The sequence below is a fragment of the Amblyomma maculatum genome, chromosome 6 (genome assembly GCF_055883805.1).
Source record: "Amblyomma maculatum isolate TAMU_Amacu chromosome 6, ASM5588380v1, whole genome shotgun sequence".
Taxonomy (NCBI): Eukaryota; Metazoa; Arthropoda; class Arachnida; order Ixodida; family Ixodidae; genus Amblyomma; species Amblyomma maculatum.
In genome coordinates, this window is record NC_139349.1 from 113712231 (window position 1) to 113739273 (window position 27043).

The 27043-nt window shown below is 45.0% G+C and overlaps 1 protein-coding gene across 2 annotated transcripts in view; it reads left to right on the forward strand.

The window, feature by feature from the left end:
• Positions 1–25787, forward strand: part of LOC146186621 (uncharacterized) — a 38004-nt gene extending 12217 nt beyond the window's left edge. For both annotated transcript variants that reach the window (XM_084607359.1, XM_084607358.1), the window contains exons 5-6: positions 4079–4223; positions 21201–25787. In XM_084607359.1, coding sequence (XP_084463485.1) covers positions 4079–4223; positions 21201–21290 — 235 coding nt within the window. In that variant the 3' untranslated portion in view covers positions 21291–25787. The remainder of the gene's footprint in view (positions 1–4078; positions 4224–21200) is intronic.
• Positions 25788–27043: the final 1256 nt, after the last annotated feature.

The following is a 27043-nucleotide window of genomic DNA, read 5'->3' on the forward strand; positions in this document are numbered from 1 at the left end:
GCATAGTGACGGCATCGCTGTAAACGAACTTCAAAGCCAGCAGTACCTTACTAGATGGCTGAAATAATAAGGTGAGTGGTGAAACATTTGGTTAGCACACAGTTATCTCGATGAGGAAGCAGCGACCGCATGGCATTTTGTTGCAGTTTGCTTTGAAGAGTACAACCAGTTTGCTGCATTCACGATCATACGACAGTACGTCTCCACTGCACTCCTCTATCTTTTAGTGTGTTTAGGCAAAAGGGTTTAGGTCAGAAGAGTTTCGTTAATAATAATAATAATAAATAAATGATAATTGGTTCACGGGAAAGGAAAGGCACAGTATCTGTCTCCACTGCACTCCTCTGCTATATTTTAGCGTGTTTAGGCAAAAAGGTTAATGTCAGAAGAGTTCCGTTAATAATAATGAAGAAGAAGTGAATAAATAAATAATAGTTGGTTCACAGGAAAGGAAAGGCACAGTATCTGTCCACTTGTTCTGTGGACACCTGTACCGTGCTGTAAGGGAAGGGAGGAAGTTTGGAATGAAAGTCAAAAGAGAGAAAGAGGCACCTTATTGGAGGGCTGTGGAGCAATTTCGACCACCTGAGGATCTTTAATGTGTGCAGACATCGTTGTTTTCATGGATAAGAGGACTTTGTGCCTTTGTACATCAGCTCATGTGGTCGTGCAAGGCATACTGCCTTCGCATTTCGCATCTCGTGGTGAGGACAGACCTGCACTTGCAGTTGCACACTGCTGCAAGGTTGGTCTGTGGAAGGACCCATCACAGAAATTGCAGCTGTGCATCTTCCAATGGGTTTACAGCATGCCACTTCTGGCGCATGTGCGAAGCTTTTGCTGACATCTTTCAACTTTCATGTAGCGAAAGAATCGGGCCATAGCCTCCCTCGGGCAGGGCTGCGAACGCACGAGCAAGCCTGTGCAGAGTTGTTACGTGTGCGCTTTATGTGCCACATCTGAAATTTCAGCCACACTTGTATAGATCAGGGACGCGTGAACTGCTATTGCGCATATCTGGAATATCAGCCTTGCCAAGTTTGTCAGCAACATTTATATATAAAATCAGCAACATATGAAGAATCGCATGTTAAGGACTGGAGACTGTGATGCTTAGTGCATGCCAGTCTGCTGTTGGGCTTTTCAACTGAAAAAGCCCATAATTTTATGAGGTAATTTCACTTCAAGGAATTAATTGGGGAGAATTCAAACTCGCCTAATTTGAGCCCCTGGTTTTATTTGAATCCAAACTTCTCTCCCCTCAAAGCCACACATATTTCAGTGGGCGTAATGTGTAAGCATGTGCAGGAAATAATTTAAACAAGAGTCATTGATTGGTAAAACAACGCGGTACTGAGGTTCTCTTCTGGCCTTAGCAATGAGTGGCCACATACCACTTACAATGTTTGATTGCGTGAATACCTAACTTGGACATGCATGGTTAGCACAAGGTTGCCAATGCTGTGTACAGACGCAGCATTGTTGACATGACTTGTATACAGGAACACAGTGTACTATATGCAAGTACAGCATTTGTCAAAAGTTTAAAGCCCAGGGGTTCTATACTTCTGAGCCATACTGTGTGGATCATAATGCATTCCCTGCTTTCCGAATTTGCTGAAGGCAAGAAGATTTTTCGTCCTACCCTCTCCAGGGGTTAGAACTTCCACAATTGTTAAAGAAGTCATAATATATGACTTAAAAGCAAACCCTCTGAGCTCTAAACTTTTGACAAAGGCTGTACATAGGACTCCTGCTTGCTGCTGTAAAGTAATAGACCGAACGACCGAATAATTTAGCATATCACAGTTACGTATCGTTTAGTTTGGCTCAGAATGGCGCTTTTTTTTCTGAAAGGATTGCAATCAGTGGAGCTGGCTTGTGGTGTTGAGTTTGGATTCCTGGAGGAGCATGATGTAGCACAGTTCTGGAGAGGGCTTATTACTGTTAACTTCCCGTCACTTTCCTTTATTGTATCATTCTTGGACAGCCGCAAGCGCGTGGTTAGCTGTAGCACGTAGCATGGTGAACATATTTGCATAGAGGCACTGCCACAATGGAAAAATTGTGGGCATGCATACGGAAAGTGTCTTACTTTGACCACTCCACAAGGCAGGACATATAGCACGAGGAAAGGGTAACCGATGGTTGCTTAGGGCAACAAACTGGGTAGGAAAGCGTAGCAGGGGGCGGCAGAAAATTAGGTGAGTGGATGAGGTTAAGAAGTTTGCAGGGGTCAAGTGGATGCAGTTCGCACAGGACCGGGTTAGTTGGAGGAATATGGGAGAGGCCTTCGCACTGCAGTGGGTATAGTCAGGCTGATGATGATGATGACTGAAGACCTTTGTTTTCTATGCTCTTAGCCAGAGCATTAACTGCAGAGCAGTGGAGCTGTGCAGCTTTTGCTTTTGGTTCCAGTGACATAATGTTTTTTTTTTTTTTTTCATCCGTTCTGTGCTGTTACTCGGGCTGTGATGTCTGCTCAAATTTTGGAGCACATTTTTGTCTGCCGGCAGATGTCTGATATCCCGATTTCCAAAAGTTTCAGTTCCTGTGGTTCCACTCTTGCATGCATACTTTTGTGCCACACGCTGGAACTGCATTCTTGAGCAGTAGGGGATGAATCACGCACAGACAGTAAAACTGCACAGACAGTGAGGTTTTACCGACTCTAGGTAGCAACCCTCTTTGAAGCTTATTTCACGTTTCTTTTGACTTATTTGCTTACCAGTCTGTTCTCCAAGCCTTCTTCTTAGAAGAACTCCAAATTGCATGGTCCTAATGCTTTGAGAGTACTAGCTTTTTCTTGCAAAAATTGTCTTTCTGAGACTGTCGGCTTGCCATCGCTTCTCGTTAACGTCATTTTGTGCCTTAGTAAATCTCCATATTTTATGTCCTGGAAAGAAAATAATAATAATAATGGTAATAATAATAATGATGATAATAATAATTGGTTCACAGGAAAGGAAAGGCACAGTATCTGTTGCACTTGTTTCTGTGGACACCTGAACAGCAGAAGGGAAGGGAGGAAGGTGGGAGTTAAAGTGAAAAGAGAGAAAGAGGTGCCCTAGTGGAGGGCTAGGGAGTAATTTGGACCACCTGGGGATCTTTAACGTGCGCTGGCATCCAGGGACGCCTCTTCGTTTCGCCTCTATCAAAACGCAGCCGCCGTGGTCGGGTTCGAACCCGGGTACTTCGGCACAGTAATCGGGCATGTTACCACTGCACCACCCCGGCGGGGCAAAGAAAAACCTCTCATTTTAAGGTAACAGGATGGTGGATTATGAAGCCTTAGATTGTGTTTTTCAAAGAGCCGTGGGTGAAAGCGGCTGTACTTTTTGAGATGTCTTGTTGAAAAGCGTTTTTATCCTGTCCACCGTGGGAATAACTTTTGAGCCTCTGTGGGTGCTGGCGTTGTCACACTGCTAACCGCTCAAGTGCTGTTGCCAGAGCGGTCATTTTAGAACATTTAAGTCTGTCTCTTGTCAGTGACTGTTTTAATGATCACTTGAAATGTGTATTCTAACACAACTTGAACATGACCAGTTCGGGGCTAACCTACTCGAATTAAACTACTCTGGCAGATTTTATTTTTGCAAGAATGCTGGAATTCATGTATGAGCTTCGCTAGTCAAAGGACTCCTTTATCCTGTGCTGTTATGTTTGTCGTGGGCTGAGTGGCTGTCACGTTGGGAAAAATTTATTGACTCTATTTTGTCATGGGGACCTTGATATTGCGCTACAGTATGCACTACCATGGCTGTGCTCTTGCAGCGATGTAATTCTACCATGCTCTGCGTACCATTTGCACAGCATTATTGCACACTACATTTATGCAATGGCTGACCTCAAATGATTTTTTAAAAAGCACTCTGGATGAAGGGCTTCTCGGCTGTACTTCCGTAGAGTAATGAGCTTGAGTGCTGTCACTAACATAGCAAAGCCCCAATTGCTGTCTCTTTGCTAGATCAAAAGCCAGGAGTGACATAGCCAGCCCTGTGTGAAAATGCAGGTGTGCTGCAGAATGTTTCTCTCGGCTGTGGTTTCATGAAGACTGGTCGTCCTTCTCTTTGTGCAGGGCCAACAGCAGCGGCTTCTTGAGTAGCCTGCAGGGTGGGAGCAGTACAAATTCCAGAGTGACCCGGGAGCATGCACCCGTCCGGACTCAGGACTCCTGGAGCTCGGACACCTTGCCCTCGTACGAGGCAGCTGTGTCACTCAAGGTAGGAGCACTATTACAGCTTCAGTACTTCAGTGTGGAGCAGGGGTTCTCAGACTAGGCTTTGCGGAACCATTGTGCTGTCGTTTGGTGTGCTCTTCGGGACCCCCCAAACACCCTAATCCATGTATGCCTCATATTTCTTTTACCCACTTTTTTTTTTTTTTTTTTCCAGGATTAATCATGCTGTACTTGGTTTTCGCAGACTGTTTTACTATACAGCCAACCATTAATTGAATTTAGCAATTTTCGAGGGGCCATGTGTCTACCGTCAAACCTGGTGTTGATAGAATTAAGGGCCCAGGATCAGTTTCCCCGGACTCGGAGGCAGGCGAAGGGTTCTACTCAGCTGTCAGACCGCGGCGATGCCAGATCCGATGTTGTCGTGGATGTTGCAAAGACGTAGCTGTGGGTGTGATGTGGACACGCGGAGGTCCGCTCCAGAGGCTTGGGTCCTGGGGATGGCCGCAAAGAATCAAAACCCCGAGCCATATAGATGAAGCACCAGCGAACATGCTCCTGCGCTCTTTTACATTCTCTTCTCCCGCACTTCTTCCTTCTCTTTTTCTCCTCGCGCTACCACCATGCACTATGCTACTACTATGTACTATTCACTTCATGACACCGGTTAAAATGAATCTTAGCAGATCAAATTGTGTCTTAAATCAAATACTCAATTCTGTCTTAGCACTATTCATATGAAATGTGCCTTCTGCGATGAGCTGTACATTGGATATGCAGTTAAGCCTGGTTGTATTGAAATTGTAAACTGTCTACAATTTTTTGTTACATCCAGGTTTTCGTTATACAGTCAAACCCGGTTATATCGAACCCGGATATATCGAATTTTGGTTATATAGAACGCACGGAATATCCCCTTGAAAATCCCATGTAAAAGTATAGGAAAGCTGCGTCATATATCGAACTTAATTTCACCGGTCGTTCGATATATCGAACTCCGCACCACGCACTGGTAAGTGTGCCTTCCCCAAAGACGATCGCATCACCCTTGGCCATTTGCCACGTGCCGTTTTCAAGCCACGTGCGGAAGGAATGAGAGGGGACAGTTCGGCAACAGCTGGTCTGGGCAGCGCCGCGCCCATTCCCCAAAGGCGCGCGCATCTGCAGTTATCGTTTTCCGTGCGCCAACACATGACGTTTGCAAGCCATGTGCGTGGGTGTGCCCATCCTTTTGCCAAGCTATCTCTCTCCTTCAGCACGCGTTATGCATGCGCCAAGCCAGCTCAGCCCGTTTTCAGACAGGCGTGGAGTCTACGCTTTCTCCAGCGTGTGTTGCGAACCCTCTGCGCGCGGCACGCGGCGGCTGAGGTGGCTATGGTGCTTGCGGACGTTAAAAAGCGGCAGCTCTCTCTCTCTTTTTTTTCCGAGTCATCTTTCCTTATCGTGTGCTGTTCGGACGTTAAGAAGCAGCAGGTTTTTTTTTTCTTTTTGCGGGAGTCGCTTATCCTTGCATGTATGAATCAACGAAAGCACGCAGTCAGCTGCTGCGATCATGACGCCCGCCCCAAGCGCCGCGTGATAAATCGAACCAGGCTTGTACGTGCAATCAAGCCACCACAGGCACTCTGCCAAGTTCGCTCCCCGCCACCGCAGGAGCTATCAAAAGATAAACGGGCTCCGACGTTATCGCTGCGCAGCATCCTGGCACGCTGCCAAGAAATGAGCTGTGGATGAGACGACCAAAACGCGGAGTGACGCGCACCATCGACAAGCAAGCTAAAACGCTCGCGATTTCTGCCGCCACAACACAGAAACCTTGTTTAGAGCTGCCGTGGTGGCTCGAGCAGCGAGAGGGAGTTTGAAATTTTTCGCTCTGTCGCTGCCACTCGTCCCTGAGATCGCTCAATCGCTTGCATGTGAGCGAGCTGGCCTTAACGCTTTTTTTTTTTTCAAATTCTCCGTGCAAAAGTGCAGGGTGGGTTCATTATGCGAGTGGGTTGCTTACGCGACAAATACGGTATCGTTTTTTGGCATCATAAGTCACAAGCCGATTTTTGTATATCGAATTATCGATATATCGAACTATTTCGCAATCCCCTTCGAGTTCGATATATCCGGGTTCGACTGTATGCAGTTTTCACTCGAAGACTCAAAAGGGCAATGCAGAATGAAAGTCAGACTATTTTTCCTTTCTTTTGAGCGTGAACTATTGTAGCACCATTTTCCAAAACGAAAGCAGTGAACACCACTGAGTGTGCCACGTAGATGCACTGTCCGCATTGAAACACATTGTGTCAACTGTGGCCGCTCGTTGCTGGCATAGATGTTCCTCTCACACCAGTTCCTCATTTATTGTTATGAAACTTGCATGGTTCTGCCTAATTTCCACTAATTCAGTATTAACTAAAAGATAGCAGTCACTGTGGGCCTGTAATATCAAGGTCAACCGCCGCAAGATGTTCGTTACATGAATTTCCAAATACATAGACTTTGATGGGGGCGATGCCGAAAAATTCAAAAACTTGGTAATATCGAGAAATCCGCTACATGGAGGCTCGTTACATAGAGGTTTAATATGGAACCTGAGTGCCGTGCGGTCAGTCAACACCTATGGGGCACTAGTGCACCGACTTCCAGAAGCCACTCTACAGCAAGGTTGAGAAAGAAAGTACAAGACAAACAAACATTTTTGCTTCGGAAGAAGCACAAGGGGAGAGTGGAGACAGAGCTGCAAATTAGCCCTTGCCGTTTTTGGCACATTACGGTGCAGTGATTCTGTTCAGCAACTGCTCACTACGTGTTCAAAGCTGTGAGCATGCGGCTACATCCTGTCTCCTCTTGGGAACAAAGGGAAACCAGTTAGCCCTACTCTTTTCAGGCACAAACTTCAAGGACAATTGATGGTGCAGTTGTGACCTTGAACTCTGGAGTTGTGCAGCAAGTATAGTCTTCATCAAATTCCAACTGCAAAGCACTGTGTTGTTTTTGCATTGAACATCGTTGCGTTGATGAAGTTCCATCAGCGCAGTTTCTTAATTTAAACCTTGCTGGATATCCCATACACATGTCAACTCACTAAAGACAGAGACTGCAGCTGTTCCGGGCAGGTTGCAGAGATCATTGAACAATGCGAAGCCAGACTAGTTCGTTGCCGAGAAGCCTACCAAGCGCGGAAGTGAGCTAAGATCAAAGCGGCAGCCTACAGCTGCGGCCGATGGCTAGCACTCGTGAAAATTAAGGACAGTTGAACAATTGTTTTTGTCACATTTAGTGTTGTGCATATCTTGATACGCTATTGTGGAGTTGTGGTACGCTGTTCCTTCCACAACTCCGACCATTTCTATGTTGTCAAAGCTGCCACGTTCGGTGTACTGGATGCACTTCAATGGTGATGACAAGCAGAGGCAAGCTCTGTCACTGTGTAGCAGCGTTGAGATTCTTAGCCACATTGAGCTGGGGGAAAAAAAAAATCTCACAATGCAGCGCACTTCAGGATTTTAAGGAGCAAGCTGAGCACAATCTGTCAAAAACAAAGGTGCAATTCAAGCAAATGCATGGGATCAGCCAAATCCTGACCACTGTTGCATCTGAAAGGCAGCTCACAGTGTTTTCGAGAAGGCTCGTGTAAACAGTTTGAGGATGTCCATGCATGCGACATACTGGTTAGCGAACCCTAGGTGTTGCACAAAGTATTTTGAATATTGAGTGGTCTGTTAGGGACAGTCATTTAAAGGGACGCTGAGAAGGTGTGCACCAAGAATAAGGAAAGCTGGTGACACTGAGAGATGTGGAATCGCCTGTCATCCTCTTTCAAAAATGTTCAGTCTAACTTATGCTGCGCTAGAAATATTGGCAATTAAGCACAACCTTCGTTTCAACTCATACGTCAGGTCCACATCAAGCATACGTCCGGGCTGTACCCACAGATGTGTACCCAATCCAGTCCAGCTGTGTTAGTACACTGGTCATTTTTATGTACCCCACATTCTTTGCCACTGTCATTAGTAAGTCAGTAACAGCCCCTTCCCAGTGACACCGCACATACCTTAGGAAGTTGGAGCACTGAAATCGCTTAAATGACCCATGTTGGTGGCTGGCACAAAGTACAGGAATTGCAGTTTTGAAAATTTGCTTACGAATTATCAGTTCAGTTCTGAGGTCTCATGCTTAGTGTACGTGCCTATTGGCATTTGCTTTACACATTGCAACCATTTTATAGACAGTCTTTTAAAAAACCTTTCTGTGTCTGTTCAGTGACCACTATGCCATCACAGTAAAGGTGGTTGTCGTAGAGAGGCAGGCAGTTGACTCAAACAATGCTTATAGGTGGATAGAGGACACGCGACACAAAATGCCCAAGAAGTATGAACCGCGTAACGTAATCAACGTAAACGGGACCGTTTTGACCTTGAAAATGCTGCCGAGTAGTACTTTGAAAATGGTCAAAAAGTCGATTTTGAGAAAAACTCATTTTCGGAATGTTTATCCTTTCGAGCACTTTCACGCAAATTATTAACACTGAATTCGGTCAGGAAATGCGATAAAATTTTCTCTCAAAACATCACGGCAGCCACGAAATGCTCCTCAAGAAGAGAAAATTGTTCGAAATTCACGCGCGCGCCGCAGGCGTTGCAGCCGGCCGATCGCTGCCATCTTGGGCTTGGTTTTAAGGTGTTTTCTTTGTGCGTAATTTGCGCTATGTCAAAACGGCGTCACTCAAGCGGAGTGGCTGCGAGCGGCGGTTTTCCGAAGGCCGTTTGCAGTCTCTGATTGGCTCTCACGCGGCGCTTGCCATTCCACGTTTCTGATTGGCTCGCGTGACCGGCACGTCAACTTTTTTTTTCTTTCTGTTTTGTATTTGCTGCCATGGCTGCCGCTTCGTACGCGTCTGTGTTTGCGCTCGCGTTTCTCGTTGCACCGCTTTGTGCAGAGCTTTTCCTGGCAATCGAAATGCTGGGAAACAGTCTATTGTAATCGTGCGCGCAACGAGCCTTTGGAAAAAATGTGCATGGAACAAAAACCAGAAGGCACCGGCTACGAGCGTGCCGTCGGGACGTTCGTTACGGAGCCAGGCTTGTTGCAGGGAACATCAACCACGCTGTGCGATGACGTTACCGCGGGCTCATATTGCAGCGCTAATTGCATCTCGGATCACGGTACCCTTCGCGTTGATGTCGCCGCATACTCGTCTACAGCAGAGCTGGCGCTCTGTATTGAGTGGTCGGCGCCAAGTTCATTCTGTCGAGAAAGTCTGCGACCCAACGCGAGCTTCACCTCGGCGTCAGCGCGGAATGCGATGTCGGTACAGAGTTTGCGATTGTGGACTAAAGGATTAAACAACCTCATCGTGCACACGAAGTGCGAAACCTGCGGCGAGATTGTGAAGACATGAGTGGTCAGTCACTTAACCTTCACAACGGACTTTCAGGGCCACCCAACTATGGTGGGTCTCGGGCCTCCTTGGCTCCGAAACGCTAGTTCCCCCAAGAAACTGTTTTCAGGACTCAAAATACTGTCCTTACAGCTGGACACCCTAGCCTGCGCTCTCGTCGGCTAAAAAAAAAGTCAACCCATAACTTAATGAAAATATTTTTTGCAATTTCATCATGTAGACATTTTCAATATTTTTTAAAAATGTTTCCTTCGGTGGAATAAGACACTTTTTGTTTTGTTTTGCAGAGGCACAGATAGGGAATATTCAAATAAAAAGTGCAGTTGAAGATTCATCCCAAAATGTTCTGCAGGCAGTGTCAAAACTTCAAATGCAATTTTCTCATCTTCACATTTTTTGCCAACATGACTAGCATTACTGAACTTTTCATTATGTTCTTGTGGCACAATTTTAATAAGTATTATATCATTGAGTTCAAGAAGAACTGAACTGTGGAATGCTATTTTTATGTTGCTAAATTGAACATATTGTTACGTGGTGGCATGACAAGCGATGGAACACAGCGACACAACAGAAACAGAACGACGTGATGACATGACGATGAAATATGCTTTAATAGCCAGCGGGCCTAGCGCGAGCGCTCCGCCCCGCGCCACTGCCCGCTTCGTCGTCATCGTAGCATTACCCGGGGCCACCGATCGATTGCTAGAAATTCAGTGCATGAAGTGACGATGAACACAGACACAGGATTAGGACATGAAACGCTGGACACCAAAATGAATGAGAAGATGGGATGAATGCTTGCACTGGAGCATCAAGTCCAATCTTCACTGTTTGCCGAAGGCCAAGGCTCATGGACACGCCGAACGGCTTGGGCGGGGGTGCTGTCTTCGCTTGAGTGGTCGTGCGGTCGCTTCGCCGTGGGGTCGGTAGGGTCGGCTTTTCCTGGTCGTCGTGTGTTGTGGTCAGGGCTGGGGACGAGGCTGGGGACATTGGCTGGTTGGGTCTGAGCAAAAAGGGCTGGGGCAGAGCTGGGCGGCGATCTCCACGGGCTTTCGGCAGATGGACCCGGCGTACGGTTGACTTCGATGGGGCAAGGCGAGGATGGGGATGAACCGTACCGCCAACCAAATGTTACGTGGTGGCATGACAAGCGATGGAACACAGCGACACAACAGAAACAGAACGACGTGATGACATGACGATGAAATATGCTTTAATAGCCAGCGGGCCTAGTGCGAGCGCTCCGCCCCGCGCCACTGCCCGCTTCGTCGTCATCGTAGCAATATCAAATTTTGGGAAAAGTAAGGTCAGCTAATTATGTATTAAAATTAAGGGGCACAGACATAATAGGACATATTTATATGATGATGCACCTCAATGACAATGTAAATAGCATAGCTTCACGTGGCACGTCTTTGGCTACAGCTACATTTTGATTGGAACCAAATAATATTGAGGGAAAGTGTCTTAATGACCTGTAAAAAATTACCTAATTAGGCATTAGTTATGTATCCATAGTATGAGAACTAATTGAGATATAGTGAAACAAATTAAGTCTTTGAAAACAGCAGGAAGAAATGCATATACATGCTGAATTTTATTATAATATCTCTATTAATAAAAAAATTACATCTTAAGACCAGTGGCTCCCAGATTTCCTAATGGCATATGCTGTTTTGGCCTTGGATTGTCCGTGATATTCTCACTTTTTGTTGAGATATTCAGAATCCAAAGACAGTTTCAAAAATGGAAAGAATATGTGATTTTTGGTGGCAAATTTCACATTTCAGGTATCAGCTGTTCATCTTATAAGATTTGGCAACTTCAAATGCAGCTTTCTCAGTTTCATATTTTTGGTTAGTCTCCTCAGCCTTACGCAGGGATTTGATAACTTCTTTTGGGGTAAAAAAAAAATAACATTGGTACCTTTTCTTCGGAAAGGAATGAGGTACCCGATGAGATTCTTACTATTTTTGTTTAGAAGATGCATAAATAGCAATTTGCAATTAGCTTAACAAATTTCAGTGCCATATACTGCAACCTTTTACTCTCAACAGTATACCAGGATGACATGTCTTTAAAAGAAACGAAGAATGTCATGGGGTTTGGTAACTCTCTGGCTATCAATTAATGTAATTAAAAGCAGTAAAATGGAATGAGAAAGTTCATTAATGGTGCATAAGAAATGATCTAATTACATTATAGACTTTGTAAAATAACTTTTGATCTAAAATCACCAGCTCGATTATGAACATTTTTTTTGGAATTGGGAGATAAAAACACATCTGTATGCAAAGTTTCACGAGGTTCTACCCATAAATTAAAAAAGTTAGTATTAAGACCCTCGTTTTCCCTTAAAATGGGGGGACACTGGTCTTAGAGCTATTTTCATTATTTTAAAGCCAATCCTGATAAAATCATACCCTTTTGTTCAGATTTTTATGCTGATTTCAAAAATGTAACTTGTTTTTCTCTATGTCAGTTAATTCCCGAGATAATAGTATTAATTATCCATTTAATTAGTACTTCCGCGCAAAAAAAATGCCTCTATAAAACATCATTTTTAATGCATGGCAGTACAGTACAATGACCAAAGAGTGCAATGATCAAAGCAGTTTTTCCATTTTACCCTTATTAGCAATTTTGCTGCACTTTGAAAGTTGGCCTTCAAGACGTGCCTATCATGCTTCAATTAACTTGGCAAAATAAAAAATTTTTGAAGCTTGAATAAAGAATTCTGCTTCGATCATTGCATTCACTGCACCTTCAGCTTTATTTAGAAAAAGGAATTACATCTCTATCTGTCCTAGATGCAGAGATATCGACGAACTAAACCAGCCAAGTGTCCAAAATTTGAGTTTTGAGAAAATGGGAAAAAACAAACTAGGCACAATTTATTCAAAATTTCAAAAAGATATATACATATTTACACTTGCAGACAGCTAATATGCACCAGGCATGTAATCTGACTGCTTGGGCTGACTAGAATGCCGCTTTTTCAGTGCCCGATGCATGTTTTCCGCAGAGGCACGCTTGCGTACTGATTCGGCTGTTCGGCGCCTGTCCTTCTCAGCCATCCTCCTGATATTCTGGACGCCAGGGTTCATATTTAGCTCACTCAGTATTTTTGAGCATGCTTGTAGGTTTCCTGCATTGAAGCGGACAACAGCCTCCGCAACAGCTGCTTGAACGGAGAACAGTGACGCATGGCGCTCCTTTGGTGCGAGTGACCATATTAGGGAGTGCAAGCTTTCATTACTGTTCTGGGTTTTTCCCTGCTGGCACCGCTCCAGCAGCTTTGGGTCTGCCAAGCGCTCATAAATAGGCAAAAGTGCTTTGCACACATGTGGTGGCAAGCTGTATCTGTGCTTGGGAGCAGGCTCTCCCTTGGCTGCAGCAGCATTCTGGCGGCACCACGAGTTTGCGCCTGTCGGGTAGAGGGTGTGATTTGACACGGTATCATTGGAGGTTACGTGATGATAGGTAGCCATCACTGCCTTATGCATTGCCCCAACATCTCCAGCATGGGACTTCAGGGCCCAGCTGTAATACGATGTCAACTTGGTGACAAGGTCGCCTGTCAGCTTTCCTTTGCCACTCAAGCTCTCTTTTGCATCACCTTTATGCTTGGCAATTGCATTGCGTAGGGCCGTTCCCATCCGCTTCTGCACATGGTTTGTGCAGTCTTCTTTGCTGATTTCGATGTAGCCGTACACAGCTGATTCTTGCAATGCAAGAAATGTGCGGCTATCGCCGTCTGAGAGCATGGTCGTGTACCTAAGGCCATGTTTCTCCAGTGACCTTTCAAACAAAACAAGTCCGGCCTGAACTTCCATTTCACCGGACTTTTTGTCCGTGTTCTTTTGGCACAAGTGGCTTTCTTTCCACGCCTCATAGGACGGGTCACCTTCTTTGGGCCCACGCTCACACCCAGCACAAAAGTTACTGAAAACTACATAGTCGAGTACCAGTTCAGTAAAAAGTTCTACTACGGCGCCGACACCGATGTGGGATGAATGACCCCGGGTCATCCATGAACCATCGAAAGAGACAAATGTTCCCGGGGTTGTCAAGGTTCAACTCGTTATAGAGTTGCCGAACAGAACGGGCGCTGTCTTTCAACACTCCTTCGGCTGCGCGTGTTGCTGCGGGCGTCAGCTTACTCTTTACGTAGTCCTGCCACGTTTTCGTGTGCAGGCCACGATGAGATATGTTCATCGCCGCAAACACATCATTCAGCGCCGTTTGCCTATGTCCGGTACTTTGCATCGCGCGTGCAGCAAGGATATTCACGGCAAACGGATTTATCTTCTGGCTGCCTTGCACGCGCGGCGAATTCCATGCCGATGAAATGTCCCCGCAAATCACGCACGCGAGAGAGAGTTTAACGGCTAGACCATATTCACGATTTCCTTTTGAAATATGGACATCCCCGCCACACACTTTGCACTTCACAGCAGACAACAGTTCGTTCAGCGACTCCAAACTCACAACAGTGAACGTCGTATCGTCCGCACGGCAACCGCCGGTCGCGTCAAGAAGACGGGCGTCAGAAGTGGCGATGAAATCCGCTTTCCTCTTCGTCGCTGCGGTTGAACCCAGCTCCTGCAGCATTCCTTCGGCTTTTCTTTTCTTTTCAATCAAGTCCGAAGGCTGCAGCATCGTCGTGTCGTGGCGGACGCGTCCGCTGGGCGTAGGCGCCGCCGAGCTCGCTAGGCCTATTTCGTCCGCGGGGACTTCTTGACTTGCCGCTGGCTCCTGCACATCCTCGGAGCTTTCGGGTGCCGCAGCACGGTTCCGAAAGTTGTCGCCGCGCGCACTCTTCTTCTTTTTGCCGAATTTGTGGCGCGAGCGGAATTTACTGAGGGGCATCGTCTCGCCTCGGTCTCGACTCAGAACAAAATGGCGTCTCGGACGCTTTCAACGGCTGCTGGCCCGCCGCATGCAGACGACGTGCGATAGAATCAGCCAATCGGATGGCTCAGTTGCAGTCACGTGCGCTCAGCAGCGAATCAGACGCCGCGTTTTCGTTTTTCTTTGTGGTTATTTTTCTCAGTGGCCATTGAGGGCAGACAAGCGCTAGCGGCGGGAAATTGAAACCCAGAAAGCGCTCTTTCAAATGAGCCTAACATGGCCGAGATCGGTCCGGCGGAACGGCAGTTGCGCGCAACGAAAAATGTGCCGTTTTATCGTCTGCTGCTGCGCAAATTCAGCCCGCGCGATGATTTCAATTCGTTATTATGCTGAAAATACTGACTTCTGGAAGAAGAAAATTGGTGAACTTGTAGATTAATAGCCACAGATTCCAAAAATGCCATTTTCAGAAAATCGGTTTTTTGGTCATTTTTTGGTCCCAAAGACCCGTGTCCCCCCTTAAAATGAGAAGTGCCATGATAGAATGATGAACAAAGCACATGTGACGGTATCTCTTGCAGTGAGTATTGACAGCTCGTTGAAGTCATGCCTTCTTGTCATTGGAAGTTGCTGGTGTGTTTGTGGAGATGCACTTCGCTTACAATTGCGCACGACGGCAACGAGCGAAGTATGGATGGCCAGGTGCTGTCATTTGAGGCACGGGGTACATGACTGAGATTCTGAGCTTGCTTTGAGTGAACACAAGACTTGCTTGCGATTGGACATCTGTTCGGCCTGCCATTGTGGCATCTCACTCAGAAGCATTGAGGTTTGTTCGCTTTTTTTTTTTTTTTTGTGCCGTCATCATGCTTTCGATGGGAAGAATAGGCTTGGGCAGTAAGGTGTTAAAGCTACTTAATTTGTACTGCAGTTTCTTTCAAAGTCTCGTAATATAAACTTTTCATCTTGCTCCAATGCTTCCTTCGTGCAAAAGACCGGTGGCCGAGGCCAGGTTTGCGATGCCTTATGAGCTGAAAGTGCGGCCCTTCCAATCGGTTAGCCTGTAGATGTACAGTTTCATTTTCTGATCTTCGCTGTACCAGCCCATGGCCCTAACGGCTATGCACTAGTGACCAAAGCTCGGCTGCGCCCTGTCTTATGCTCTGAATGTAATGTCAACCATGTTGCTTTTAGAGGGCACCTTGCCATTTGGGCGCAGGTGTCGGCTGCGTGGTTCGGCCTATGCTCCGTTGATGTGCGTTAATCACCACGTTAATGGTTAGTGCAGTGAAGCCATTTGTACGTGGACGCCATCGCTTGTAAGGGAGCTACCATTGCTACCACATTGCACCTCTGAAAGCTTTTATATTTCCAAAGGCTGACATGCAGCATAGTGTGGCAGGGTTGTGACAGAGTCATTTTCGCACAGTTTTCACTCGGAGGCAGACGACTGTTACTGCTTTTATTCTGAATTGAATTTGTTGCTTCATGAATCGTTTCTGCAAAATTTTTCAGGCTATTAAGCTATCTAATGATTCGACTTCTACGGTATGCGACATTTTTTTTTTTTTTTTTTTTTTTCAGTTCTATGAGGTTTTGTGCTCTCCTGGAAACCAGGCAGTATTGATAACTTTTTAACCCTACACTTGTTTGGGGACTGTTGAATGAGTAAACATATTAGTGCTTTCCACTGTTACTTTATGCATGCTTTGCTTGTTTCTAGCATTTTAATTAAAAAAAAAAAAGGTTTCAAAATGCTATTTGTATGCACTGGTATATTCATAAAGAAAACTGCATTTAGTCATGAATTGTGTGAAGGTGCAGTTGTGATAATTTTGACAAAAATTTCTGGGCCTTCGGAGTTTGGATTAATGTGAATCTTCTGTGCTTTGTGAGTGTGATGACATCTCGGGTGTTATCCTGTGGCAGTAATGATAAACCTAATGGTGTACCACGGTTTGCATCACAAACACCAACCTTTCCGGTGTTGTTCGCCAGCCTTAAAGATTTGGAAACTAAGAGCCTCATGCTCCAGATTGCTATTGAGTCAGTGCTTTGTTCCTCCACAGTGATCCGGGTTAGAAATTGTTGTGTTCCAAAACTTTCTGCAATTAGCATTTTACCAGTCGCATCACTGTACATGACATGACAAGGTGTCTAGCAACCGGGAAAACCGGGAATTGTCAGGGAAATTTTAGGCACTGGGAAAAGTCAGTGAAATGTCAGGGAAACCATCAAATATTTCGCCAAGTCAGGGAAAACGGCATGATATATTCTGAGGTGCATTTTCGTTTCAAGCTGGCACACAGCAAGTATGTTAGTATTTAGTAACATGGATCTTTTTTTTGTTTTTTCTGTCTTGCCAGTGCACAGCCACAACGCAAAGCGAGGTGCAATAATATATTACTGTGACGCCAACACATGGCTGAGCTGCAGTAGTACGTGACAAAAAGCAGGAACAACAGAGCCGGCAGCGGCCAGCGCGAAAGCGATTGGCGAGCCGGGCTGCTATGGTGGCTCCCAAGCACGCGCATAGACATTTGGATTGGATATGCTCGGCTTTTTGCGGGGTGGGCGGCCTGCCGGCTCTGAGGCTGGCATCAGTGCGCTTTCATTCTAAGTAAACTTTAGACTTTCTTAACGGCTATTAGCACTAATAAGTCTTTTCACCATTGTAAATTGCAGAATATGATTAACAAATAGCTTTTCGATGTGAATTATTTGTCTATTCTCATTATCATCAGCTGCTAAATTTTTTGTCTCTTCACTTGTCAGGCAACTTGAACTGAAATAATTGGGGAAAACCTGGGAAAGTCAGGGATTTTGAAAATAGGGGTTTGCTGGACACGCTGCATGAAGAAAGAAAATATCGCTGCAGAGCTCGTGGAAAAAATCGCCCTCTGAGATCAAAAAAGCTTTAATATAAAAATAAAAAGCTCTAGTAAAAGTAATTAAGACTGTGCAAAAATGTACTGGACTGCCTCTTTTTGTAGTAGCGAAAATGTGGTGCGCGTGTTTGTGAGTTTTCTTCTTTCTTTTTTTTTTTCGTTCAACTCTAGTAGTCACCACCTATTTCCCATGCCGTTTGTTGCTATTCTGACGTATACATTTTTCTAACTGCTCCAGTAACATGCAGGGAAGCCAGATTGCTAAGGCACTAATGTATTGTGTGATGAAGTTGATTACTAAATTGCTAAAAACATTCGTTCTCAGCTTAGTCTTTTTTTCTTTTTTTCTCACAGTGCAGCTTTACAGTTCTTGTGTCTTTGAATTATTTATGTTTTGTTGTCAGCATATTTTGCACAGGGTTGCAAAGCGTGAGCTGGTTTGCCATCAAGACTCAAAACTTGTTCACGGAGGCGTTCTTTGGAAACTAAGTGTTCAAATCCAGCTTGATTTGCTTAATGAGCACTACACCCTGCCGTGGTGGTGCAGTGGTTAGGGTTCTCGATTGCTGTGCCAAAGGATGCAGGATCAAATCCCAGCTGTGGTGGCCAGCAAGGCGCCCGAGTGCTACGCGATGTCAGTGCATGTTAAAGAACCCCAGGTGGTCCAAATTTTTGGAGTTCTCCACTATGGTGTCTCTCATAGCCCGAGTCACTTTTGGACGCTGAATAATACATAAACCAAACCAAACCAAACCAAAAGAGCACTGTACTTGGCTGATGTTCTCAAGAAGCCACCACATATAAAGGAGCTGTGATTGTAACTGCTGGCTTGCATGCTCCAAGTCTGAAACTTGCGGGAGTGCAAGCGACACTCTAAAGCATCCTTGCAGCACCTTGCAGCATTATTGTGGTGGAGGCGGACCACCATAGATGATGATTCCCACATTCCTAGTGCAGCTTTAGTGAGGTAACCTGTACAATGCCTATTTAGGTCTCGCAACCCCCCTCCCCCCACTTTTGCCACAGAGAATTTGAAAAAAAAAAAAAAGAAGAAAGAAAAAAAAGCGTTCGTTAGCGCGTCCCTCCATTTCACGCTGTCACTGTCACATTCCACCGCTCATTTCTTGGCAGTGCACCAAGATGCTGCGCAGTGATAACATCATTAAGGTGTGTGAAAAGGTGTTTACCATTTCACGCTAGATCTAACAAACAAACGAGGGGGGGGGGGGGGGGGGTTGGCAGAGTGGCAGTGTTCGTCTGGTTGTGCACGCCTCGTTTTCACTTTGTGTCACGTTTGGGGCAGGCGCCGTTCACTGTCACACAATCATTGAAACTCATTATAGTGCAAACGCCTTTTGATATTAACTGGGAGAAAACTGGTGTAACTCTATGGGAGATGTTCTAATGCCGACAACTTTGGATCTGTGAAACCGGAAATCGTGTGAACAGGTAACATATCAACGAGGTTCTACTGTACTGTACTCTTTTAGTTATAGTGTTACATTGTGGTTCTGTATGGGCAAGTCAAAATTAGCCTTTGCATTTTATGCCCTCATGAGCCTCAGAAACATGGACATCCACTAACACAGATTGGAACTTTGCTGTCCCTTTGCCTCAGTCATACCTGCCAACCTTTCCGATTTGCTTGAAAGACTTCCAATTTTTGATGTAACTTTCTGTTTGTGCAATCACTGCCCTAAATCTCCTGATAAGTGGCCTCTGCTTCTGTAAGAATGCTTTGCTAGTTGTGACCGGTGGCGGTGTGGTCATCGTTTCTTGTTGACGAACGAAAATTTATTGCAGTAGAGGTAGAAGCTTCGCTTTGCCACGGCTTTGGCCAAACATCACGCCATCGTGCTTGGCTGCATGTCTTACGTTGCCGAGCTGTGGTATGCTCGATGACAGCATGATAGCTCGCCTTTTGGAACCATTGCGGCCAACAACAGTCGCGGACAGAATTGTGTAGGAAGGGGCTAGTCAGGTTTCACATTAAAACACTAAAATGATGTCAATGGTAGCGTCACCACGCTGATCAGCTTGCGTCGGCTGTGGAGGCGTGGCGGAGGGTCTCTTAGACGTCTCTTAAGAGGAGAATAGTGAAAGCCTACTCTTCCTCTCCTATAATTTGCCTCCCATCGTTACCCTCTTGTTGGCATTCGTTGCAGTGTTACATATAATTATAATTGGTTTACAGGAAAGGAAAGGTGCAGTATCTATCATACTTTCTCCGGCAAGTGTGCGTTTGGACAGTACACCATCGTTCCTGTTGCGCGGCGTTCCTTGGCGCGCGTTCAAGTGTGGCATTGCAGATGCCAGGGACGCATTCTGCCTCGGCCAGTCAGAGTGCCACAAAAGCAGTACACACTTTGTCCACGACAGCATGAGCCATTAAAGGCTTTCGCCTTAATACTTGGCAAAGGCGTGCAGACGTTTCGGTGCAAACCTCTAGGACTTATGTCATGCTTGCTGTTGTTGTTTGTGTGTATGTTTAGGATGTTCGGATTAGGACTAATTGGAGCATACCTGCCAAGAAACTGATTCTTCTCATTCCGATTGTGCGACCACTGGCTTATATCTCCTAATCAGTTGCCTCTGCCCGAGCAAGAATGGTGTTGCAAAACCGGGTACTGCAGAATCTGCAGCTGCATTGCAATCACCAGGATCATCGGCTAACAAGGCGATCAAAGCCAAAATATCTGTGGCTGGATGCACTAACGTAACTAAGTACTAGGTTTGAGAATCTAGTCTAGTAATGCTGGTGCACGAGGCACTTTATTTTTGCTGTTGCATCTGTTTGTGTGTACATTTGGAGTCAGCTAGGCCATTTTTTGTGTGCGCTGCATCGTGTAAAGTCAGAATTCTCGTGTGCTTCAAGCTGTGGTGATATCAAAGCCCAAGAAGAGATATTTACAAAAGCTTTTGTGCCCCCAAATTTTCATGCTTCGGGATATTAAAAAGAGGCTAACGTTTTGCACCATGTATAGATGCAATGTCAGCATGTCTCACAGAGGCAAAGGGGATTTTAAAACTGAAGCTATAACTAAATCCCACTTATCAGTGTGCAACACAATGATCCAATATATGCTCCTGTTGAAGAGTGCTTTGAGGGAAGCTGCTTCAATAGGCGTTTGAAGCTAGCAATGTCCGCTGCCACAAGGTTTGCCAAGGACTCATTGGCTGCTGCCTAAGTGTTTGGTCATTGAATGCGTCCTTTCCCTACTACCCTCTTGGTGTGAATAAAGAAAATCTCCCTACCTTTGACCTCACCAGGTTGGCTGGTATGCACTTGAATGTACGATACCCATCTGCGCCAAATGCTCATGTTTGGCCCGAAAAGGGATATCTGGTTGCTGCAAAGTGTCTTTGTTTGGTCGCATTTTTGTGATGCGCATTTGTGCGAAACAAAATTGTGTTGTTTCCCTGACTGCATTCATTATAGAGGGCTGATATAAGCTCACAAGCATGCACGTAGGTTTACGCCTGAGCTCTGTTATGAACTGGTTTGCCCGACCAAGCAGAAGCAAACATTTTCACCAGCTCTCATCCCACAAGAAATTGTCTGTGATTGCACATGGAAAATTTGTGGACTTTGCAAGTTTTTACAAACTGATCACGCCATAGAAAACCCTAGAAGGATTGACAGAATTCTTTCACCCCAAGTATGGTGCGTGCTAAAAATTTTGCCATATTGATCGTTCTGGAATGTATAAGTGTTGGCGTTCTTGTTATCTGCTTCATTACACATTAATTTGTGATTGGCATTATGTTATGGTGCATTCAGTCTCACTAAACATTGTTGAATATTGCTGAATGAATATCGTTTGAATCTTTGCACTTAGTCTTTGATTAATTACTGTTCTATGCCCCCTGTGCCATTTTTCAGAGGCCGTCATCGTCATCTCAAGAGGATCCTCCACCACCATACTGCGAAGCTGTTACATTCCAGTTGCCCTTGTCCGAGACAAAAGTGTGACCTCGGTTTTTTCGGCCGCTGAACTGGAATTCTGTGCTTTGCTGCACCACGCAGTCCGAACCGCTGTGAGTGAACAGGCTCTCTTGCCAGGCATTGGAAAGAAGACTGTGCGGTGAACTCGACCTCGGCAGGGCAGCCAGTGGGCCAGACAACCACTGGGACATCTGTCGCACTTTGTCGTCGATGGCTGATCAATGTTTGCTGTCAGTAGCTTGTGCTCACCGTGGTTCCTTTTCTTTTTAGGAAAAAGAAATGTTACGGGATTGAGTCCTCGCTCCCGTTATGCCTTCAGCAGTTTGTGCTGCATTGAGATTTTAGTATCCAACTTCAGACCGGAAAGTAGCCTATACTGTAAGGAAGCAATAGATGGCTGAAGATGCAGCACCATGCAGCTTTATACCGGAAAACTAGCACTCCGGGCAGGCATTGTACTGCTGCTGCAGTATCGTTTTCCATTATGCCATGGGTAAACCGTCGTGTCTAACAGTATTGAAAGTCTCCTAACTTTTTTTTTTTTCTGTTTTTTTTTTTTGCATGAAAATAGTTTTTGAAGTGCCAAGCTGGTGCTTTTTGTGCTTACCTTTTGCAAAGCTGTCTATTCAAGACACTGTGTGACAATGCTCTCGTTCTGTTGTTTTAATTCAATAGGAGTGGGTGTCTGAAAAATGACTGAGTGCCCAAGAACTTTTCTGCTGAAAGCGATTTGGTTTTGTGTTCCTGCCATCAGGTTGATGAACTTGCTGGCATTCCCGTGAAAGGAGCACTACAGTAGGCATATATTTACATTCCTGTTGTCATTGCCAAACTAGGACATGCTTTTCTTTCATCATATTGCTACTAGTGTAGGATTTTTAAAGCGATCATCAGGAGATAAAGGTAGTGAGGAAGACGTGGTAACAGCCATCCGGTGTTCGTTATACAGGAATCCCGATGTTCTTTACATACTTCCATAAACCCGTGTGTCGGTCTTGCTTTGTCGCAGGCCATTACCTGGGCCAAAACAGTGGCTAAATGCGGCAGAACTTTGTTTCCTATGTGGACACGCTGCAAATGGCAGGTTTAGTATTTATGTTCCTTGTTTGCTTGCTTATCGGGCAAGCTCATCACCAGGCACTCATTGTTTTAACGAGCATATTTATTTGTTTTAACCTTGTTTTATTTTTCTTTGTGAACGTGAAGTGTGCGTGTATGTTTTTCTCGTATTTGTTTAGGCTGTGTTGTGTACGAGAGAATGCGTGAGGAAACAGCGGCAAAAGTTCTCTGAGTTTCTGTAACGGTGGCTTGGGCTGAGTGGTAATATTGTTCTGAGAACTGAGCATGTCACTAGTTAATACTGAGGTGCTTGCGAACTGTCTTCCTTATAAAAGTGTCCTTTTTTTTTATTCTGAGTACATAGTGCTTTGGTTGAGTAAAGATGAGCAATAACTACTCTAGATAAGGCATTCTTAAAGCTACCTTTTGCAGTGTCAGGAATGCCTGACAGATTTGTAGGTAGGTTCATTTGCAGGCAACTGCAGGAGTGTACAATACACAGTAGCTATTATGAAATGCCGAAAGTTGGGCAAGTTGGTTGACGTTCATGATGGAAAATAGCGCGAAAAAGTACACGAAGGACGGAAGCGCTTGTCCGTGTCTTCCTTCCGTCCTTCGTGTACTTTTTCGCGCTATTTTCCATCATGAGCTATTATGAAGCAGCTGAATATCAGTGTGTGCAGCTCAGAATTGAAATCTTTAGTTTACACATCTAAGAGTGGCAAACCCAGTACATGTACTTACATGTGCACTGAGGGTGTAGATAACGTAGATTCTTGTGGCTTGTACATTTTGTAGAATTCTGACACTGCTGCTATTATTTTGCGAGGCAAAGGAAGAGTACAGTAAACTGTTTTCCAGTTATACTGCTGTCAGTGGAAAAAAAAACATACTTGTAAGACTTCTATTCAGCACTCAAGCAATGGAAAATGACAAATTTGTTACTCGGTGTTTTCTTCTTTTTTTCTTAAGTCCTATGAAGCAGAGCATACTCAAGTATACCCTAAAGTTTTCCATGCAATCAGCTATATTCACTTTCATTATTTACCCAGTATCTGCTGGAGACTGCTGATAGTAGTCACATTCCAGACAAATCTTAACTGAGCTTAATATGCAGAAGGTGCCTAATTACATGCAGGACTTTTAGGAACTTGTTAAGCAAGTAGATATCCCGAGTGATCGCCTAGCCTCCCGCTGTTTGCAATTCATAGAAAAATTGGGGTGGGGATTAAAAAAACAAGTGGGAAAAAGCTTGGAAATATGCATTTTTACTTGCTTTCATCTGGCGTTGCTTGGCAAGAGGTATGATCAACTTAAATCAAGGGATGTTATCTCGCTCGCAAGACTCGTAAAAGAATGTTTTTACTGTCTGCAAAATCCACTGCTTGTGTCATGTGAGACAGACTCAGAATAGCTGTTTCTAACATGTCAGAATTGCACCAATGGCTGTATCGGTGCTGAATGTCATGGTACAGAGAAATTGCAACGTGCTGTTCCCTATTGGACACAACTTGCACTTGCATAATAATGTTTTGCCTAAGAGAGAGGGGGTGCAGTGCAGTGACTCCTGATATTACATTATTTATGCTAATAGAATACATTTGGTTATGCTAAACAATGCGTGCAGTTGGATCATTTGTGCTAGCCTGATTTTTTTGTCAGCAGGAATGCAAACTGCGGTCCCTGAACCATTTAGCTGACTGCAGAGCTGAGCTTTCTTGTGTTTATTCTGATGTGAGCACACTGTAGTTCGAAAACTTGCCCAATGTAACTGCATGCAACTAGCCTGGGGAAAAAATTCTGCCACACGGGGGGGCTAAGTGAAAGTGAGCAGTGTTATTCTTTGTAAGTCAGTGCTTCGAAGTTTGCTTAGAACACATGGGTTATAGCTACCCAGTGTGCAATGTATACAGTATATATATGCAAGACAGATAATTTTGTAGTAATCTGAGTGTATGCTTGAGGCTTTATAAGCCTTTCTAGAGGTGCTCTCAGGGCTAGCTAGCTCGACTGTTGTCAACAGCTGACGCTAGCTAAGTGGAAGCAGCAACAGAATCTTCTTGCAATAGCCCAGAGAGGAGGTGTTTTAGCATTTCTCTCACCTGATGGAAAGGTTGATACGAAAGAATTCAAAGAAGGAAAAAAACAGATTTTTTTTTCCCCCACTGCAGCCGTGTCCTTATTTTGTCAGAAAAATTATTCACCTAATAGTCATTGTCATCATTACCTCCCCATTACAAAAGCTGAACTGAAAATTTTGTAGGACGTCTCATCTGCCTTCTGGATTGGTAAACTAGCATCTTGTGAGTAGTGAAGGTAATGCGATATGCTTTGCTTTTTGACTATGGTGTGGAAATGGTAAAAAACAGTAATCGGCAGTGTTACAGAGCTGCACATGGTTACCTAGCCCTAATGATGGTATTAATATTACTTCCAAATTGAGTTCTTGCTTAAGGTATAACAGTGCCATTTGCAAGGCATTTTAGCCTGCTCAGTGTGCCGAATAAACATCTGTGGTTGAGTTATAGGCATGTAATTAGAACTATCTGAGAAAGACATTGCGTGGTATTGCCAAGTTTTTGTATGCGGAAGATTCCGCAAGGAGCCAGTTTGTGATGCCTAGCTCACAGTTTGTTTCTCTACTGTGCCTGAATTGTGAGCTTTTAGTGCATATGTACACCTTTTGATGACCACAGCAAACTTTTTGAACTTTGTACAGAATGGCACTTTACACCAGGCATTTTTGTACGAGGAATCTTGAATCGTATAAATTCTTGAAAGCTGATAAATGATGCATCTCCCAAGAAATTGCCAGTGAATATTTTTGAAGCAGTGCCCATTTTTGATCTGCGTGTGCATAGTGTTTATGCATTATGATATATTTGGTGCCACACTCCTCTAATTGATGTAATACATGGAATTAACTTTCGAACATTTGTATGTCATGGTTCTTTACACCAGGTATTTTACAGACTGGTATTGCATGTTAGTGTGTGCCCGTATGTAGACATCTTGGACAGGTTGCGTGACTAGGTCATTGTCGTTGCTCTGTAGTTGTTACAGTTTTCACGGACGAAAAAGGATCTCATTTTTTTTTTTATCAACTACATCGTGTAAAAACTAACATGCCATTGCCATAGGGCAGGAGTCAGTGCTTGTGCTCTGGTTTGAAATCTCATTTGCCAGCCGCGCTGAATTAGTGATTGCATTTGAGACTGTCTTCAGTGTGTTCATTTGGACCAGGGCAATGCTCTCGGGCAGCAAAGACAGCATATTCCAAACCTTTTGCCTGTATTGGTGTGTAGCAAAGTGCACTAGAGTGGCTGGTGAAACAATGACTCAGAGCAAACACATGTGTCATATACACTTTGTCAAATAAAATTAGTGTGCATGTTTCAGAGTGACATATATTTTTTTGTACATAGTGCATCACTTGCCCAAAGAACAATAAAATCTCCAATATAAGGTTGGTGTTCTTTCATTAGTGAAAGTTTGCTAGAATGCAGCCAGTGGGATGCTTGATCACATTTTGAGTCACAGCAATTAAGCATGCACTAAATGTGCACAAAGGTAGTTAAACAGACATATTTGGTTATGGCATCTATTAGGAAGTGCATTTTAAGGGAAACTTGCTGTACTGGCTTGATGGTTTGGAAGTTTTCTTGCTAAGACCGAGAACATGGATTTGGTGGCACATTTTGATGGAGGTAAAATGCTAGCATGCCTTGCTCTTGCATATGTTTGGTATGGCAGGTGGTGTTTCATGAGCAGAAGCTATGCACGGGATGCAAGAATAGATGCTGCAGTGGCGGGCTTTTGGTTTTGAGTGCTGGGATTCCTTGGTATGCCTCAACATTGCACATCATAATAATTGGTTTTGCAGGAAAGGAAAGGTGCGGTATCTGTCACACTTGTTTCTGCGGACACCTGAACAGGGCCCTAAGGGAAGGAAAGAAGGTGGGAGTGAAAGTGGAAATAGAGGGCCGCTGCCTCACCAACAATGCAGACCGGACACACTAAGGAAACATATATGGTGACCAGGTGGGCCATATGGTAGTGCCTCGGGTCTCCAATAAGTGTGGGGGGTTACGAAGTAAAGATGCCTCGCGGCTGGCACATGCCTTCGTTACGAGTAAAATTCTCTACTCAACCCCCTACCTTCACATGCGCAAACATGATGACCAGCTCGAGGTCATACATCGCGAAGTTATCAAACAGGTTCCTGACCTCCCCATTGCCACATCCAACCAGCGTTTTGTTGGACCTTGGTATAGTCAACACCCATCGGGAACTCCGAGAGGCTCATCTTTTCAGCCAATACACGCGCTTATCACAAACGCCGTCCGGTCGCCACATTCTTGACCGACTACACATCCAATGCACCGCCACCCTTGAGGAACGGATACGAGCGCCAGAACCCTGGAGACGTGCCCTCAGGGTCAGACCCATTCCCTGTAACATGTCACACTCTGACCATAATGGCCGTCGCCAGGCGCGTGCGGAAGCACTGGAGCAGCATTATGGTTGACAACACGTGTACTACGTGGACATTGCCGGTCCCTACCGTGGGAGGTGTTCCACCGCGGCAGTGGTCCACAACACCAACACAGTGACAGGACTGACGTTCCTCGCCCACAACACAACACACGCGGAGGAAATCGCGATTGCGCTCGCCCTCTCCCTCCCCCAAATGAAACACATCATTGCCGACTCCAAAGAGG